The sequence below is a fragment of the Chlamydotis macqueenii genome, chromosome Z (assembly GCF_036417535.1).
Source record: "Chlamydotis macqueenii isolate bChlMac1 chromosome Z, bChlMac1.mat, whole genome shotgun sequence".
NCBI classification, from domain to species: domain Eukaryota; kingdom Metazoa; phylum Chordata; class Aves; order Otidiformes; family Otididae; genus Chlamydotis; species Chlamydotis macqueenii.
Window position 1 is genome coordinate 46,292,467 of NC_141593.1, and position 19,798 is coordinate 46,312,264.

Genomic DNA, 19,798 nt, shown 5'->3' on the forward strand with positions numbered 1-19,798 from the left:
TCCCTTACTGAAAAATGAGAACTTTTATTTCAAACTCAGATTATGTTGCTTGTATTGCAACATGCATTTATTTATGCATCAAAATGACAGTTCCTTCTAATTTCAGGTATCATCATTAACAGCCAAAGGGGCTTGTGAAATGAGCACTAAGAGTTCCACAATGTTCTGCAATACTTACAGCTTACTTTCAAGCCTGTTGTCTACCCTAAATGATATTAAGATTCAGACCTAGATACACGCTAACAAGCAAGGGATAATAGAAACATAGTAACAGCCCAGGGCGTTATTTCAAGATAGTAAGTTTGTCCACATGTAACTGGGGACGCAGTAAGGATTTTTAATATCCGTATTGATGAATGAAAAGGAGAAGGAAAAAAAACCACAAAAGCAAACCAAGGCATAGCCAGAGACTGCGGGATTGATAATTACAAGTATGTTACAAAATTAGTTTTTCTCTTTAGCAAATTAATATGAAAGAGTAAACCTGAATACTTTTGCTCCCATATTAGATTGATTTCCTAGCTTAACTGAATTTACAATACCCACTCTCTAAACCACTGAAATGAAAAAAAAAAAGAAAAAAAAAACGAACAAGGAACTGTAATCAGAAGGTGTTCCCTTTAATAAAATAAACTAAGTAACAGAAAAAATAAGTGCCACAATATTTCCTATTTTTTTAAATTGTTCTTTAACTGAATATTTATTACCTTGAATACCATACTAATTTGACTGAGACATGCACAACAAATTACTTGACTCAGCTAATCAGCAACAAAAAATCCCCAAAAGAGAAGACTGCTTAACACAACATACATCTGCTTCCTTACTTCATAAGGAGATCAGTGTAGTTATATGTATTTGATTAAACTACATAGTATCCTGTAGCAGTAAATTTATTAATTTTGTGAAGACAGTGGAATCTTAGAAGCATTATACATTAATGAAAACACTGAACTTTTATGTTGAGAGAAAAAGTGAGAAAACCACATTTTTCTGAAATACTTCAGGCACATCTGGCAATACAAATTTCTTGCCAATCCATAAAGGAACTCTCTGATTGGTGTTTGTCAGTCTGCCTGGTACTTCCTAGCATCCATCTGCTAACAGAGGCAGTAAGAAGTCTGAAGAAATCTGTCTGAAGAAATACAGTAACAATTCAGACCTACCTGTTTGGTTTTTTTTTAAGATAAACTGGTACAGTTCATCTAGAATTTGAAATACTTAATTATCCTTTCAGTTACCCATAACAAAATGCCTTACCCTATGGTAAAGCACTTCCACATAAGGCTATGAAGATACTGGCATGTGGCAGGAGGACCACTCCTTCCACATCTTCAGGAGAAAAGGTAACTGCTTGGCATTTTTGCATACAAATCCTTACTCACGCAGCCTGTAAAAGAGGACATAAAGCCTCCACACCAATAGTTTTGCAGCCTTTGAATTTGACGCAGTGAGCACACCCCTGTACCAGGCTGATCAGATTTGTGTGAGAGGCAGAGAATGTCTGGAAGCACAGCTCTGCATTCAGGAATGTGGGAATCATCTTTTTAATATGCAACAGTGGCTCCTCATCCCGATCACAACAAATGACACAGAGAAAGCTGACCTTCCTGAGTTGTTCTCCACCTAGATGCTCCCATTAGTAAAGCAAAATAAAAAGGAAAGAAGGAAAGGAAAGAAGGAGAGTGTGCTAAATAACAGTGGGGATGTATTGCATGCTACCAACAAACCCAGCAAGCTTCTTCAGGGGCTATCCTCTCAGAGAGTTACCTTTAACTGCAGTAATTTGATAATAATGTTTAGTATTTAACAACAGCTAATACTCACCAATATTTACAGCACCCACATAAGTTTCTATAAAATTTTGCTTCCAATAGCAATGATATAAAATATGATGTGCTTATACAGCAGCTTGAAAAGCATAAATGCTTTCGCCAGTAACCAGAAAAACTTCCAAACCTTTTCAAAACAGGTAAATGGTTCATTTAGTCAGGCTAAATATGAAGACAGCCTATATCTTGAATTAACATTGAATAAAAAGATTGCTTTACAAGGAGGGGTACTCTGAAGACATCTCTACATAGCAAAAACTAAAGCTGTCATGCATATTCTGTCAGTATAGCAGACGAGGTAGGATATGAGCTGATGTCATAAGCACTTACGAGGGCTGAAGGCTGTGGGAAGCTCCTGAGGCTGAATTTACACTTGAAATTCTTTACATATAGAATTACTGCATTCATACTGAAAAAGAGTGTATATATAAAGGGACTTTATACATATGATGCTAGTCATATGCTAGGGTTGTGACTCAGCTACCAAACTGGGACATAGGTCTTAGCAGGAGCTCAGTACATCTTTCTGGACTCAACAGTCAGCTAGCCCGCTGGAGCGCAGGAGCTACTTCTGAAGCCAAACTAGAACAAAAGGTAGCAGTGTAGGGAGGTACTTCTCAGTATCACCAAAAACTCTGCATTTTCTGAAGACCTGCACTCTAACATGCAATAAACTTTTTTTTTTTTTTTTTTTAAATCTTAACAGCTGTTCAGTGTTAAGAAGGTGTTTGTGAACCCTCGGGCAAACCTTTTTCTAATAGGTGGAGAACTGCTGTACATTTTCCTGCCATCGCCATCCCACTCCACCTAAACTCTGTCACCAGAGAAGTCTGTGGGACACCCTGTCACTGCAGGTGTTGCTGATAAACAAAGCACTCATCAGACAGAAGAGGCAGCCTTTGGCAAATACTGGCTGCCATTGACTGAGCAGATAGATGCACAGTGGGAAGAAGGACTCACATGCACACAACCATTCAGATTTATGTCAATGTACCTAGATATTTTAAACAGAAGGATGGAATGGAAGATTAGTTCTGTGACATTTCTAATGTAGGGCAAGTTACAATATTAGAAAAAGCTGTGGGCAGAAGCAAGACTGGATATTCAGAGAGAAATAAATTTGTATGAGCAGTAGTCACAGAGCTTTAAGTCAGCTGCTAGAGATTTCAAGTTTCTCTGGTAGTTTGGCATATGATGATTTGCTTTTGAATGCTCTGCTTAGTTATCAAGTAACACAATAGTGAGATTTTACCTAACATAAGTGTTATTCTCCCAGCCACACCATACTCTCCTGCCCTTCCCTCCCCTTGGGGCAAGACACATCTTCAGGACTACTTGAAGACAGAGATCTTCGAGGGTACCTGATGACTGCGCTACCAGCGTATGCTGAGGGATCCGCTCTCTACCCCTGCCCGTGCTTCTCGGGTATCTGCATGACACAGCTGCTCACGGGAGCAGCAACCCTGCATGAAAGAAACACAGCCTTATTCTGAACAAGGAAAAGGCCCTATATTTAGACACTGTCAGAATCTAACACCAAAAATGTGTCATAAACAATATGCTGCCAGGAAAAACAGAAAGGTACTCTTCTGTGCTTTCCTACTTCTGCAGTTGGTAATTTTTATACCAGTAAGTAATCATGTATAGAGCTTTACAGTGAATCAATATTACCCCAAAGGGGTTTTTTTTCTCATTAAAGAATGCATGTTCTAATCCAGACAGAAAACTCTAAGTAAGGATTGATTGAATGGAAATGGAACAGAAAATCTAAAAACAAGTCTTCAGGGTTCAACTACAAATAAGCCTTGACCCTTCGGCTGTAAATTTATCATCACAAATTGCTCCACAAGACAAGTAAACCCACAGAGCTTCTGAACTAGCACAAATGATGATGGATATGACTGTCAATAGGTTTGCATTTCCCTTGGAAATAGGTGGTTCCTTCTTCAATAATGGATGAGAGGAGAACACAGTTCTCTGAAGAATACCTCCGATTCCGGCCAACACCTGGGTCTTTCCTATTTCCTCTTGTAAAATAAGCAGCTTCTGTAGCTTAAAAATATTTTAAATGTTCCTACATATGCGGACTTTAACAGTTCTTAACTGGTGAATGTTAGCCTACTCTTTCAACGAACTGCCTTATCCTATTAGAACACAAGCCTCAGGTGTGCACAACTGTAATAACAAAGAGATTTAGGAGGCAAACACAGGTATTTCGTGCACGAGATCAGTACCTCCCAGAAACTACTTACATGATTTATATACTTTGATTCATTAATTAATACATTATTTTTAGTATAATTCAATGTTGTTTTGACAATTTATGATGTTTACAGTGTTTTGCTTCTGTATTTTGTTCCTTGAACTGAATGCTTGGATTTTCAATAACAGGAATGCTGCTAAAATTACGCTATTGAACTATTTTGGTAAAAGAGGTAACCTTCATAAGCTCTTGATTTAATTATCATAATAGAGTTAAAAAATATTTTCATAAGAGACTGCAGTGAAACAAGACTTTCTCTGTATATCTGTGCCTTGATATATTTTGATTCACTGGACCAAACAGGAACAGTGTTTGTTTAGCATCCAGAGTACAAAACAATAAAAAGAAAGGTCACATTTTAAAATTTTCACTGCATGATACTGAGTCATTGCATATTTGCTAGACGTCTAGCTTTAATAATGTAAATCCTTTTACAGTGAATTTCCTGGAGATTTTCATAAAGACTTTCAGTCATAAGTAAAGCAAGACTGACTTCCAGAGGGATTCTGGGATCAACTACAAAACAAAGTGCCTAGCATTGACTAATTAATACTGAAAGGCTGTGAAACTTTTTCATCTAAATAAATTCATCCCAAGTCTAACCCATTGCCAGTAGAAAAATCAGCTTCTAAACAAGGAAGGCAAATATGTTGTTCTATTTCATGTCTTTCTTGCACTGAGTTGCTTAAGTGATAAAAAAGAATCAATTAGCTTTTCACAATTTTTATTTATATATACCTACTTTTATTTATATATTTTATAGATATGCATGTATGTATTCTTCTACGTACACACAGACCTTGAAATCCTAGATATTGATTTCAAGTATGCACAAATATACAGTGCCACTGTTATTAAGAATGCTTATCAAGAATCCTTAAGTCTAAAAAAAGGCTGATTTTTAATTATTTCTGAAGTGCAGTATATGAATATTTATAACTATTTTAAAGTTTCAGTGTGCAGCTGTATGCTTCTATTAATAAACTGAAAAATAAGACTATATATAAAAAGATATCAAGATTTGCCAACAGTGTGAAAAAGCTGGAAATACGTTATTTCTTTTTCTCCCACAGAGATGAGAAAACCTATAAATTCCTTCTTCAGCAGCATATAAGCAAATTCATATAAGCAAAGAGGCCTTGGAGAAGATGTGAACACCTGTTGAATACCTCCAAATCGTGTTGACAATGAGGCACAGAGAGACAACACAATTTGCAAATGAAAATATACTTATGTGCCACTGGTATCAGGACAGAAGGTAGAAAAATACTAACCAGTACATTCCATATCTGTTAACACATCTTTGAAGTATGATGAAGATTTTACCCGATTAAATATTATCAGTTGCTGGAGAAAGGAGATACCTGAAGAAAAGCTGTGCAACAATGTGTAATATTTTCACCATTTCAAAGTACAGTTTCCCTCTGCTGACAGAATGTATTTTCACTTGATTTTACTAGAATAAACAGGATTTTTTCTAATTTTCCTGTATCAGAGTTGCAGACAGGAGCAGCTGTAGAAATCTCCACACAACATGAGAGTATGGGGCATCTTACCGGTAAGAAAGCAATTAAAAAAATCTGTCCGATAAACCTCTGTAAGAAAAGAAGAATCCATTCTATTTGGGATACATCTACAACTCTCACTAGGTATTAACTGTGGTTTTACATCGTCCCCTATCAAAGCATTCTAGCAGCATTTCACAATCAAATCATACAGTAATGATTCAGAATATCTTTTTTTTTAAAAAAAAAAAAGGCCAAGGATTCAGCTAGGGGAAGAAGAATATATTATCTTACTTTGAAAAGCAATTTCTTAAGTCAACTCTAAGGTCTCATTTCTTGCTAGTAAGGGAAAGATACCACTGGGAAGCAAATTTTGCTTCTGACAATTTTGTAATCTCCATCTCAAATGGGGTTGTAAACAACACATCTTCTAAGAAAATACCTTTTTCTTATTTCTTACTCGTATGTGGATGAAATAAGATTGCCAACATCATGCTCAAAAATATCGATGCAGTAGAGATGCTAAATGGACTGGGCTTTCACAAAATTCCACCAAAATCCCATAGCAGTAGTTTTGCATGTACAATATTTCTTACATTATCATTTTACAGATGTATGCAAAAACTCAGAAATGCTACAACCAGAAGCGCACACATTGGACAATGATTTAGTCTATTATTTTTAAATGTAAATACATTCTGCATTATGCCTGAATTTTTGGTATGTGCCAGAAGTCTTCTTTTAAAAAGGCTACATTTGGAAAAACTTTAGTTCCATACTTTTCAGGTTTAATTTTAAAAGTATATAATACAGGTTGAATGCAACTACTGCAGTATGATATTAATCAGTGCAAACCACTGTGAGTATGCACTGAGTATCACAGATGAATCATTTCATTTTCACAGTTGCATACGTTAATTCAGTGAACACTTACCAGACTGTTTTGCTTGCTACCTTGATTATCCACTAAGATATGTTTCATTTTAAAGCACCACACAGGTAAGTTCGAGCAGCTTATGTTCTGCATCAGAACTCCTTTAACACAAACATGCAAAAGCTTCTGCAGCCAAAATTTTGTGCTTCAATAGCTGAAAATCATAATTAGACATTTGAAAAATGTAAATATGGACACTGTAAATATATCTAGTTATTAAAGAATTTATACTACCTCAGTCATTAAGAATAATTGTTTGATGAGATTATTAAAGCACAGACGCAGAAGATGGAGGATCTAACAGTTGCTTTTCTACTCTGCCGAGTATAAACCTATGCTAAGTATCTGAAATTCTATACGCCTATGCTTTCAAAATTGTACATTTGGAGGTGTAATATAGGAAGGACCTACCACTGTTAAAACTGGAAATCCAAAACATAGAGGGATGTGAGTCCTTTTTTATACCAATGCTGCATGTACCTCTGGTCTTCATCATCCTTTTCCTGAATCCTTATCAATCTTTAACTTTCTTATGCTTAAGCTATAGTGAGTTATGTTCACAGTGAGAGTGCCCAAAGGTAACCTCCAACGTGCAGAACAGAGGAATAAGGCAAGAGACGTCCAGAGTTTGATTTAAAGCATGAAAAAAAATCTCTAAAAGGTCTTCTTGCAGCATAGAGGCCACAAAGAATCCTAGCAGAACAGCTCTGAGGTGCTGGAGGCACCATCAGGCCCTAATGGCCACAACTAGCCTCACCTGGGAACCCTCCCCACCACCTCTGCCCAAAAGCCCTGATGTCCGTGACAGGTGAGGATGGGCACCTGCAGCTCCCAGCTTGTGCCACCCCACAGCGAGCAGACTGCTCTTCAAGCTCCCAGGCAGAAATAAATATATTGCAAGAAAGGATTCATATTATGTTTCTATTTACTTAGTGCTCTCTGCTTATTTTATTACTATAAAATCAATTTGTAAAAGGTTCACAGTAATGGAAAGATACATCTTCAAGAATCAGCATTTTAAGTTTTCTCTTCCGGAGCAAGGCCTGCTTCGTGTGCAGGCTATTTGTCCAATGCAACTATTGCTGTAACAAATGAATGGTTACAGAACAGTCTCAACCTCAGGGGTAATCTACACTACATAAATAACAGTATTTTAAGTAGTCTCAATGTGGTTTCAACCTGAAAAGTCTACTGCACTTACTTCTACAGGCTGCACGTCAATGCTACTTCTTCAGATGTCTCTCACATAACTTACTACTCTCTCTGCCTGTCACTGAGCAACCTGAATTGCAATTCATAACACTGGTCTGAAAAATACATTCATAAATATTGCTCACTTCAAGCTCACAACATATACCAGACTAAGTCTCTAACACGAAACCTGTCTGGTATCTCACTGTATCCAAGGTATGCCCCACAACTCTGATCCTCCAAAACATCCATACACCATGGGAACTTGGAGCTGATAAATAATTTGTTGTTTTTTACACAACATTTTTAGGTATGTGTTTAATAGAGAACCTGTTCTCCCTGTCTGCTGAGGCATGCACTGTGTGCTGGGTGACCTTCTTTGGCAACTGTTACAAGTGCATCCCAGAAGACCATGATTCAAAGGTAGCCTCTGCTGGCCTGGGCAAAGCTTTCTTAATGTTCCTCCAAAATTTCTACTCTAGTTTCTGTCAAATGTGTTCAGTTTGCAAACTGAAAAGGTATTTTCTGCTTTGCCTATTCTGCCTACCCAGCTAGAGACCTCTTACAGCAGCAGACCTTCACTCTAGCAACTTCACAGAGCAGTTGGGTCTGGTGGAAGAGCACTACATTTAGTTGTGTAAGCCTCACCTCTGTCAATAATTTCCTGGACACCCTCAAGTAAATTACTTAAATTCTCTACAACTTTATTTGCTCCTCAGTAAAATCAAAAGCTTGATACCTTGCATGAAATAGTATTTTGCATTAAAGCTTGTAAACAAACATCACTTTGTAGAGTGCGAGGATCTATTAACAAGTGTTCCATAATTGCTAGGTGGTATTATTATTATTATAATCATTATTATTATTAATCCTACAGTAGAGAGAGCCAGACTTCACTGCCTTCTTAAGGCTGCTGAAGTGCTGTAAAAGAAACCCGTTCAATGCATCTGCCAGCACAGCTTGATTTCATACCAGGCCCTTGTAAAGCTCATTAATTCTGAAGATTTTTATCATGCCTGAGTGTTGTTAAGAACAACAGTCATCTAGGAACTGAGCCATACCAGGGACTGCCTTTATAGTTTCTGTGTCTGACCCAAGAAAAGGCTTTGGGTAGATTCAAAACACTTGGCTGATAAGTTTTTAACAGTTCATTGTGGTGTTTGCAGTGCAGTTTCACATTTAATTATTTCATCTCAGAAGGAGACTCTGCACAGTTTATCCACTTGGCCTTTTTTCCATCATTCCTGCTCAGACTTTAGAAAAAAGTAAGTAAAAATGAACAACACCGTAACATCGGCACTCAACATGTGGCAACAATATATGGCCCTTACATTTGGTGGCAAAAGTGGTGTTTCTGAAACATTCTAATTTCTTGGGCAGTTAAGGGTACTTTTAAAATGTCCTGTGGTTAATTAAAGCAGCTTGTCTATAAGAAAAGACACAATTCTTTCTGATAATTACTTCATCAGAGGCATGCAGTGTCAAATATCAGTCAGGATGCTGATGTCCAATGAGACATGCACTCCCTTGTATAATTCCTATGCTAACAAGGGCCAAAAATGGGAACAAAGTTATGTTAGTACAATAACATAACGAGAAGGATGGAAATGGTGCTGAGCAAGTTAAGATAATATCTTAAGATAAAATATCTCTCTTTCAGTCTTATCATTATTTAAGGTATTTGGTCAATTTATGTCTCTAATTTCAGGATTTGTTCTAAGATTATAAAAAAAAGACAAAAATTTCTGTATCAGAAAATATAATGTGATGGTGCTGTGGAATAAAGGCCTAGACAGCTGCTTCTGTTTACCTCATGTTATTTTTTTTGTGTGTGTGTCTCCCTGTACCCTGTTTATTTTTATCTTTTATCTTTTCATTTGCCATTCCTGTCTAATTTCAAAGAGCTTTTTTCAGTCTTCAAACTTTTAGCTGTGACTTGGATTGTCTGAGTCAACCTCTTGAGACTGAAATCTTTCCTGGCCCTACAAAAAACTTATTTTAAAACTCTAGGGGAATATCTATCACTTATTAAATAAACATTCCAGATTACCTTCATTAAATTGCACCCAATCCCCCTCTGAAAACAAGTGATGACTGGAAATGTGGTTGCACCAAGTTCCATCATTATTCCCATCACAATTCCCACCACAATTCCCATCACAACTCAAATGGACAGGCTCTGCTTCAGACCTAACTGGAGCAGCCAAAGGTACAGCTGCATTCCATTTTATCATAAATATACAGAATCAAATGAAATATGAATACTGCACAACTATGTAGAACTGCAGAGAAGCAATACTGAACTCCTCTTCCTCTATGACTATGGAATTTGTTTCACTGCTTAGGGGAGTAAATCACCCCAAAAGAGTGTCAGTAGCTGGGAAGGCTGGTTGTCTCTGGCACTATCCCAAGGAAGATCTGCATTTTTCCCATTGCAAACAACAATAAAATTCAATGTTGATACTTTGTACAATCACTTCAACTTTCTACTATAAAATGAAGCTCGGCTGCAGGACAAGTATAGCCATTGTGTAAATGGAGATGAGGTTCCTCAATGGGTTATGTGGCTAGGGGACAAGGAGTGCCCTGTCTCTGGGACAAAGAAGCCCCTTGCCTCCAGCAGCGAAGAAAGGCGTGGGTTTTCCATGAAGATCCTGGTTCATCTATATGCTTTCTTTATGTTTGTAGCACCAGATATTTACACTAGGCACATGGCATTCTTACTGTAACCATTATTTGAAGATAAGTAAAGAAACATCCCTGGAAGTGTTCAAGGCCAGGTTGTATGGGGCTTTGACTGAGGTGGTCTAGTGGAAGGTGTCCCTGCCCACGGTAGGGGGGTTGGAACTAGGTGATCTTTAAGGTCCCTTCCAACCCAAACTGTCCTATGATTCTATGATAAACCAACAACCCAATGTCCAAGGAAAAACAGAAAAAGAATTCTGGCTGAATGCAGTTTTACCTCTTAAATCAACTAGATAAATTAATTTGTGCATTTTAAAACTGTAAATAACTATCAGGACTGCATATTTTTTGCATTAAACAAATATAGTTCTGACTTTACCTATTCAAATCAACACTAACAGTGCCCAAATTGTGTCACTGAGGAAATAACCCTAGGTGTGGAAATTATGCCAAAGCTTCCAAGACAATTTGCAAACACTCCAGATGTACTGCAGACCAGACATTCGTGTTGAGAGTTTAATCCTACAGTACCTAAATCATTATGTGCTTTGCTTTCTATGAAAGGTGTGCAAATGTACAGTAATAGTACTTGATTAATGCAATTAGAATAATATTATAATTAAAGACTCTACTGTATGATTTTTTCCTTGTAGGATCTGATTTAATTTCTGTGAAAAATGCTCTTTTCATATCAGTGGGCTGTACCGCAGTCCGACAGTGTTGCAGATCCATGGAGTTCAAAAAAGAGGTTTTCTATAGAGCAATAGGCATCAATGCCATTCTTTCATAGCCCAAATAACAGCGAAAGAAAATGCAAAGAATACTAACTGATTGCAAAGGAATATGGCATACTAGGAGAGATAATCGGTAAAACCAATGCTGTCTTGTCACTTCTCTCTCCTCTAACCTGCATGTATGCAGCTTTAAAATCCATGGTGATAAGCCAGCTTCACAAGCCTCTGAGCTCTGGCTAACAGTGTTTGGGTACCTGGGCTGGGGATACCAGTCTCTGAACTAAAGGATCAGAATTCAGTCCTGTTATCACCATATGGCTGAAACACACAACTCACTCCTTAAACATGAAAACTTCATTACAAACAGGATGCTTTGGAACTGTGTTTCTCACTATTAGAATCACATGCATGAAATACAACTGAGTATGTCTTTACTCAAGCCACATCAAACTATCAGCGATTACCCACTAACACTACTGCAACTTGAGTGACAGAAGCAGAATTTAAATTTGATTTTAAAAAACCAAGCAAACAAACAAAAAAACCTTGCACAAATTTTTCTGTAGCGAAGGAAAATAAACTTAGCATGAACCAAAAAGAGAAACTAAACAGTCTTGCTGTGATGTTAATTTTGTTTTTTTTTAAACAAGTAAATTGTAAATTTGACTTTATGTCTATTTAAAATAATAGGAAGGAATCAAGAAGCCCTCTTTTTTTTCTCTTACAGGCTACGCTGGATATCTTCAAAAAAGGTGGGCAAAGAGTACCACCACAAAGCCATGAAGCATTGGTATCTCGCTCCTACTTTAAAGCAGCAGAAAATCAATTCTGGTTAGAACAGAGAGAAAAAAAGAAAAACATTCTTCCATAGAGCTCTGAAGTCTTCCAGTGTAAGGCCACATATGTTGTAGTTTCCACCATATTAGCTCCATTTAAGGCTATGCTTTGCAGTCTGCGTTAGCCACTAATGAGAAAAGTAATTTTGTAAATTCTGTGTCTATTTGTAGAGATCTGCTAAAATCACAGCTGCCCTGCATAAAGCTGAAGGGAATACTATGGTACAGAATAAAAGGATGCAATGAGCATGCAACACAGCAATTCAGTTCACCCTTAAGCACATACTTCACTTTTAGCATATAGGAGTAGCCTCAGTTATTTCAAAGAGAATATTCCTGTAAAGAGTGCCATGCAGAAACATTTGCAGAACAGAAGCCTTTACTTGCTGATGTGTTCAAACAGCTTCACAAAAGATGCCTGTTTTCCTCATCAGACGTGAATTGCTACTATCCTCTCTGAAGACATGAAAGTCTTAAAATGTTTAAGAAATAATTGTAGTTAGGATTATACTTTTTAGATACTTTGCTATAATATTACTAATTTAATACACTTTTAACTCTATTATTTGCCTGACTTGAGGTGCTTGCTTTAGATGAAGTCCTTTTTCCTTCCTGTCTCTCAGATACTACCTTTGTATCTGTTTTTTAACACCAGGCTTACCCAGGTCTGTTCTGTACCACTGTCTTGGTTTTACAGTTTGTCAGCTCTTTCAGATGTACTGTATAAAGGAACATGTACTGTATAAAAAGAACATGTACTGTATAAAATTATGCAATAATATTTTGGGTTTATTTAGTTTTCAACAGCTGAGAAATAGCATTTTAAGCTCATCAACACTTGTTACAAAACCCAAAAATGAGTTACCTAAAGACAAACATACATTTGCCTCACGACTGTGGATTGTGCTCTTAATTAAATGCAACAAAACCCAAAATGTCTAGGCCATTAGCCAATTAAACTCATCAGTAGACATTTATCATTGGAAAGAAATAGGTTTCACTGAAACATTTAACTACTGTTACATTAAACAGTTTTACACTTTTTTATTATATGTATTTGTTTTTCTGACAACATGAACACTTATAATCACTCCCTATGGCAATTAGTCTCTCTATGGGGAAAACACTGAGCTCTTCAATGACTTCCATCACAGCAAACTATTTCTTTTTTTTTTATTAATCAATAATTTGTTAAACTGTTCAGCAATAGTGTTAAGTAAAATACCCAGTACCTCACCACTTTAAATCCCCTAAATGGCTATAGTCATTCTCTAATTTGTTGCAAGAATATTCTGGTTTTGTGAAAGTTTTCCTATTAAAATAATATAGAAAAATGCAAAGCGAAATGCATAGGAAGAAAAAAAATACAGAAAGTGCCAGTATTTTTATTGTTTAAAATAATTCCATCGCAGCAGACCATGAAGATCACAATACAGTTCTGTTTACCATAATCCTACACCCATTTTCAAGCATTAGAGTTACACTGCCCATTTGAAAAATGGGTAATATTTGAAAACATGGAGACAGCAGTAAAGTTACAGATTTGTCACATATTGCACACAGGAACTTCATGTCTCTTACTTCAGAAGCTTCCAATGTGAGTTATTGAACTGCCCAGTAGTTACAATTTACCCCGTCCCATAGATAATTTTAATGTTTTGAATGTGCATTAATGAGAAAATAGTAACTCAGTGCACATTTACACACAAAATGATAAAAGCTTTGCTGGTTAACAACAAATCTAATTTTTGTCTCATTTAACTAATGGCATATGGAATCTTCTGCAAGGCATATGGTACTAATTAAACACGGTAGAAGTGCCCCAGATAGTCAGTAGAGCCATGAGGTATCCAAGGAATGTTTCCCTTCAGTGTACACTATCTATGTATTGATTTGATGGTCTGAATGCATAAAAGCCCTGGCAACTAACAATGTTTAATGATGTGGGAACTGCACTTCTATTCTTATCTATCTGAATGCTGCAGTTGCTGGGGAAAATTCTGAAATACTTAATGAACATGCAAATTATGAACTAACCAGGACTGGTTTATTTTCATTCACTCATTAACCACCGATTTTGATATTTATTTTTAACCTCTGATTTTACATTTAGAGCACTGTTCTGTGACTCTATATGCCAGAGAGCATGAAGTTAAAGGTATCATCCTATTTCTTCAACAGCAACAACAATCTCAATTCCATACATTTTACTGACATTAACAAACACCTAAAATCTAAGTTCTACGGTGCTAATGACCTGTTTTGAAAATTCTAACATACACAATGTGTATAAATACACTTCCATGTATTTGACACCAACTGTACTAATGAAAATATTTGTTCCACTATCAGTGTTAGATATGGGTTAATTATTAATTTTAAATGTACATCCACTTGTATATAATTTTAGTTCTCTTTTCAGTTCAAGGATATCAGCTTCCTCTAGCATATAGAAGGTCAACCACTGAAAAAAATTACAAAAATTAATATTGTGTTTGTTCTGCGTCATAATGATCACTTCAGGTAAAACAAACAGCAGCAGTGAATTCTCACAGTCATTATCTGCCTATTTACAGTATCCTAAGCAAAATAAAAAATAGAACACCTGAGTTCCCTGAGCTAATGGGAAAATGGTAAATGACCTTCTGTTAACCAGAGTACTTCTGTGCAAGTGAACAACAGGGTCTCAACACCACTACATCAGTGGGTTATTTTTGTTGAGACACTTCTTGAACCATAACAGAGCAGCAGTTTGTCTTCTGAAAGGTAGCACTGACTCTTTTGTAGTTCCAGTACATTTCAGAGTAGTAAAAAAGACAGTACAATTTTAACAGTGCTCTGAATTGGGCAGGTTACTCAATCTACCATCACTTGCAAAATCTACCATCACAACTAACAGAAAGAAGTTAAAACTGCTACCTAGTGCTCCAGCTATTAAATACGTGCTCTGCTTTTTATAATGAGATAGGAAAAACTGGTGAGAGTTGACCAACAGTCACTCAGTTTTAAAGCATCCCGATAACGAAGTCACACTGTGACTTTTATACCCAAAATAAGATGACATTAAAAATAGACCTGTAATCTTATTAATAGTCTACTACAAAACAGTTTAACACTTAAGATACAAAAGCCACTCAGCAAATAAAAATAACTAGTGACTGAAAATAACATGGTGACTGAAGAATGAATTCTGGAAAGTAATGTTATTTTTACACTTTCTGCACACAGTGCTGGAAGAGGTAACCAAAATCTTACCTGACTACAAAAACATTTCACATACCCTTCTCTCAAAGGCTCTAATTGAACAGATAATTTCAAAATCCTTTCAAAGCATATGGAAATATTACCCTGTAAACTTGCAATTCTCTGCTCTTGACATTCTGTATCAATGAACTGAAAACAGCAGTAACATTTAAGGTGGCTGAATTCCCATTATGTAAAACAAGCTGCATTTTTCTGTATTTCTATTTGTGGAACACAATAAGAATTGTGCTCTCTGCCTTACTGCTCTAAGATTTCAAATATAATCACAATTTAAAAACACACATGTCCTTAGAGGTATTTTCAAACTGAAATATCATGCAAGATTAACAGTCTTTCTTTCCTCCTATATATTGCACCAGACATATTGAAAGCCTATGTATCCAAGATATACACAGTATGCTACATAACACTGAAAACCTAAATTCAGAAGAACGAAGAAAACCCCAAAAGAAAAGTAAGAAAAAGAGCTTTTAGCTTAGGAACAGTATTTTTACACATCTGTAGAACACTATCTGACAAAGAATCTATTTGCAGGTTTGCTCTAATTTAACAAATGAACACAGCTTCCCAACCCTGCCCTCCTGTATTTACATACCATGCATTATGCACAAAAAAAAAAAGGAATATACAAATAGAGATCTTTCAGCCTGTCTAGCCTGTTGTCAAAACCAGCAGAGAATTTTTCATTGATAAAAACAGAGAATGGAAGAAATCAGACCAACCTTCACAATGTACGTCACACCAGGTCCCAGGATCTTCTCACTCGAATGCAGCCATCCTCTAGAGGGTTTATTGACAAAGCTGCTACTTTGATTCCGGTCTTCACCTCCCGGGTGCATTTCCTCTGACCGTGGGTTTTTCCCCATGCTCATCTTGCTCACGCCCTGCTGAGAACACGAAGTGGCAGAGACAAGGTTACATGTGTTGTCTGAAGCCCCTGCTGCTGAGCTAGAAGCACTCGAGCTTCCCTGCAACTTGGATACAGCAAGCTCCTTTACTGCAGAGGAGAGGTTTTTGATACCCAAAAGACTGCCCGTGTGAGAGAGTTTCAAGTGGGACACTTTATGGATGAGGGTACACAGGGTGGTGGGTCCATCTTCTTGGTTCTTGCGGAGAACTTCTGGTGAGACAAGGTACGAAGGTGCTGTTGAAGTCGTGGCAACTGCTGAGACCTTGCTGTTCATGGACAAATTGTGAATAAGATCATCAACTGATGTCACCGAATCATTCCTGAAGCGGTTATACTTGGTACGTTGAAGCATGCCCTTCTATCTGGTTTCCTGCATATGTTCTGGCAAATCTGGTGCCAACGCTGGAGATGCCTGTGTTAACATAGCAGGCAACTCATAACAACACGGAAGGATAACGAGATTTTCGGGTAAAAAAGAAAAAAGTATAAGGAAGAACAACAAAAAAAATATTTTTAAGAAATTTCTTATGGCTCCCCGTTAAGGTTGGGTGAAGTAACAGTTTCCTATGACAGAGATCCCAGTCCTGCTTAGAGCTGCCAACTCGCTCACAGCAAAAGCATGACTCACACAAATGAGAAGGACCCTTTTCAACAAAAGGCTCAGTGAACACTGCAAATCACTTCCTGTAGCAAAAAAAAAAAAAAAAAAAAGAAGAAGAAGAAAAAAAACCCATCCACCCACTTACAGCACACTAGCACCAATCAATTCTCAAATTTCCTTTTCCTATCTTATAAAACAGATATTTCCTTCCAACATTTAATTCCTTCCCCCCCCACCCCCCACCCTTTTGGTACCAAAGGCAATTACCTTTAAAACTGAATTAACAGCCTTTACGAAACGCCACACTTTATTCTTCTGTTTAAATGTTCTTCCACCTCACATATTTGTGAATCTATAAAGAAGTCACAGTTAGATAGCAAATATCTATATAAATATCAAATATTTATGCATATATACTCCCCCTTCCCCCTGCCCCCAAGCAAAACACAGACACCTTAAAGGTTTCCAGAATACCTTTAAGCACACAAGTATTTTAAAAACAGGTGACAGAACTGAAGAATATACACATTTTCTTCCACAAAAGCACTTTACAAGTGCCTTTGTGTCAATGCTGTCTCTCACAGAAACTGTTACATTCAATTTTTGATAGAGAAAAAAAATCCTTCTTCCCTGTTACCGCCCAACAACCTTCTATTTTAATGCAGGAATTACATAAAGTACTTATGTGTGAAGAAAAGTATTTTTCAGATGTCTGACAACAGGCTTAAGCGATGTTTTCTCTTTCACCACTGATATTCACTCTGAAGAAAAACATGAAGAGGATCTCCCATTCACAGGAATGTTTGGTTTAATTCTGAAAAACTGAAAAAACCTGAAAGAATATTCAAAAGTCCAGGTAGCAATAAACTGACATCCCACAGTGAAAAATAAAAGAATGCACCAGGTCTTATTAAGCATAAATGTCAGCCACAAACACTTGATCAAGTAGCAAAACATGCAGAAAACAGGTATTTCATTTCTCCTACTTTTTTCTGTAAATCACAACGTGTACAGCATTGTGATACACAATGCCCATCACAAGCTATATGGCTCTTTTCTATAAATTGATCTGCTTTGCAAAACACCTTTTGGATGTAGGACGATACACTGCATTATAAACAAACTCAGACCAGAGAAGTTGCACAGTGCAAAGTTATTTTTTAAACAAATGACTAACTGCAGCAAAATTTAAAGGAAAAATCCTATGGAATTCCTTCCCTCTCCCATGACTAAACGCTGCAGTATACAAAGTGCAAATACAGTAAAACAGCCAGCTCAAATACAGGTATTTAATTAGCATATTCATAACACATTAAATTAAGTCAGCACCTCTTATTCCAGCAGTGATGAGTAATGGCAATGTCCTACTCAGTGTAAAAGCAGGTTTCTAGTGATCTGCAGAATAGCCGTTCATCACCACACTGTGAACCTGCTACAGCATCCACACAGCATTCACTCCCCTCTTCCTCCTCCCAGCATAGCAACAGCAAATATACACACCATAGCCTATTTCTATGTGTCTCTACTGCCCAGAAAACCCTACTGCTCCCAAATGGCTCTCTTCATTAGAAGCGGCTAGCGAAACTGCAAAATGTGAATGAGATTCTGTGCATGTGAATGAAAGGGCTGGCTAGCATCCCCACGTTTCTGTGAATGAAGACAGGCCTTGCAGCCTCTGCCAGACAATCCCTTGGGTGCTCACCAGCCCAGCCAATACCAGCCGGCTTCGATGACTCATTCAGCAAAGCCTTGCTAAATAGTGGAAGATCCCATTTCCAGCGCAGGCGGCACATTTTTTGCAGCAACATCAGAAAACGAAGCCGGCGTTTAAGCGGACGTGGGTAGGTCGCAAAGCCCCTGCGGAAGAGAGGGTGTTGCTGGAGAAATGTGTGGGGTGTCCGCAGGGGCAGCAGGTGAGGAAGGCCAAGGAGTCACATCTGGGTTTCTCCCCGATGCATTCATTCTGACAGTTCATTTACCTCCAGGACGGGAACATGAATGTGCGCATTTCGTCTGCTGTTCAATTGCTCTCTGTGTGCACCAGCAGATTCACAGATTTTACAGGTTTGCCTTCAGAGACCCCTGATGAACCAAAAAAAAACCCCAAAACAAACAAAAAAACCCAACACACACTGCTTGAAAATAAATGCATATACTTACTTACCCTATAAGCAGAGTAGATATTAAAAAACAGTACAATCATCAGTCAGCTGAAAAAGAGGCAGAGGGAAAGCTAGAGGATAAAAGCTTCCTAGAGCACCAGCAAAAGGACTAATTTCTGACACTGCTTCACTGGACACAGAAACGCTACCAAGACATCCGAGGGATGTTGAGCTCTCCTGGAAATCTGACATTAGATGTTGCAGAGGAGCAGTAGCCACTGAATTGCTTAGTGCTTGAAATCTGGTGCTCATTTCAGTGTCTGTCTGGGAACCAGTCTCCTTTACAAATCTGGCCCTAAATTGGGAGAACTGAACATTTTAAAATCTTGCCTTTTATAGTTCTTGGGACTAGAAAAGGTAGATAATTTTGCCCTACAGGAAGCAGGTTCCAACTCCAGGAAATAAGGAATGAACCTAGGAGACCTTGTAATAGGCATAAACTAAAATCAAAATTAGGATCTAGTTAATTCTAGCGATTGCCAGAGCATTATAATGTCTTTGGCACTTCCAGCAACATGCCTGTAGCTTGCACACTGACTATACCATGCTAGCCTGAAACAAGCTTGTTACTACGATTGTCGTAGCACTACTGACAGCAAGACATGCACCATTTCTCTCTAATCTCTCTATCTGCACCTTATGTTAGGTCAGCTAGTAAAGTGGATCCAAGTTGAAAATGAGCCTTTTTCTTTGCTTTTTGCAAGGATATGAACCAGACACTGCCACGATGAGTAACAAATGGTCATGAAACAATTACTTCATTATTGACTCAGCAATAAAATGGCAGGTGGAAATTCAATGTTGATAAATGCAAAATAATACATAATCCTAGCAATACATACACAGTGAGGGGATATACACTGCCTCTGATGAAGTACAAC

General features: G+C 37.5%; 1 protein-coding gene across 1 annotated transcript in view; it reads right to left on the reverse strand.

Moving 5' to 3' along the window:
- The window catches only part of SHC3 (SHC adaptor protein 3), a 57,361-nt gene extending 40,748 nt beyond the window's left edge, over positions 1 to 16,613 (reverse strand). Inside the window, exon 1 of the mRNA XM_086770464.1 lies at positions 15,967 to 16,613. Coding sequence (XP_086626590.1) covers positions 15,967 to 16,506 — 540 coding nt within the window. The 5' untranslated portion in view covers positions 16,507 to 16,613. The remainder of the gene's footprint in view (positions 1 to 15,966) is intronic.
- Between the last annotated feature and the right edge of the window lie 3,185 nt (positions 16,614 to 19,798).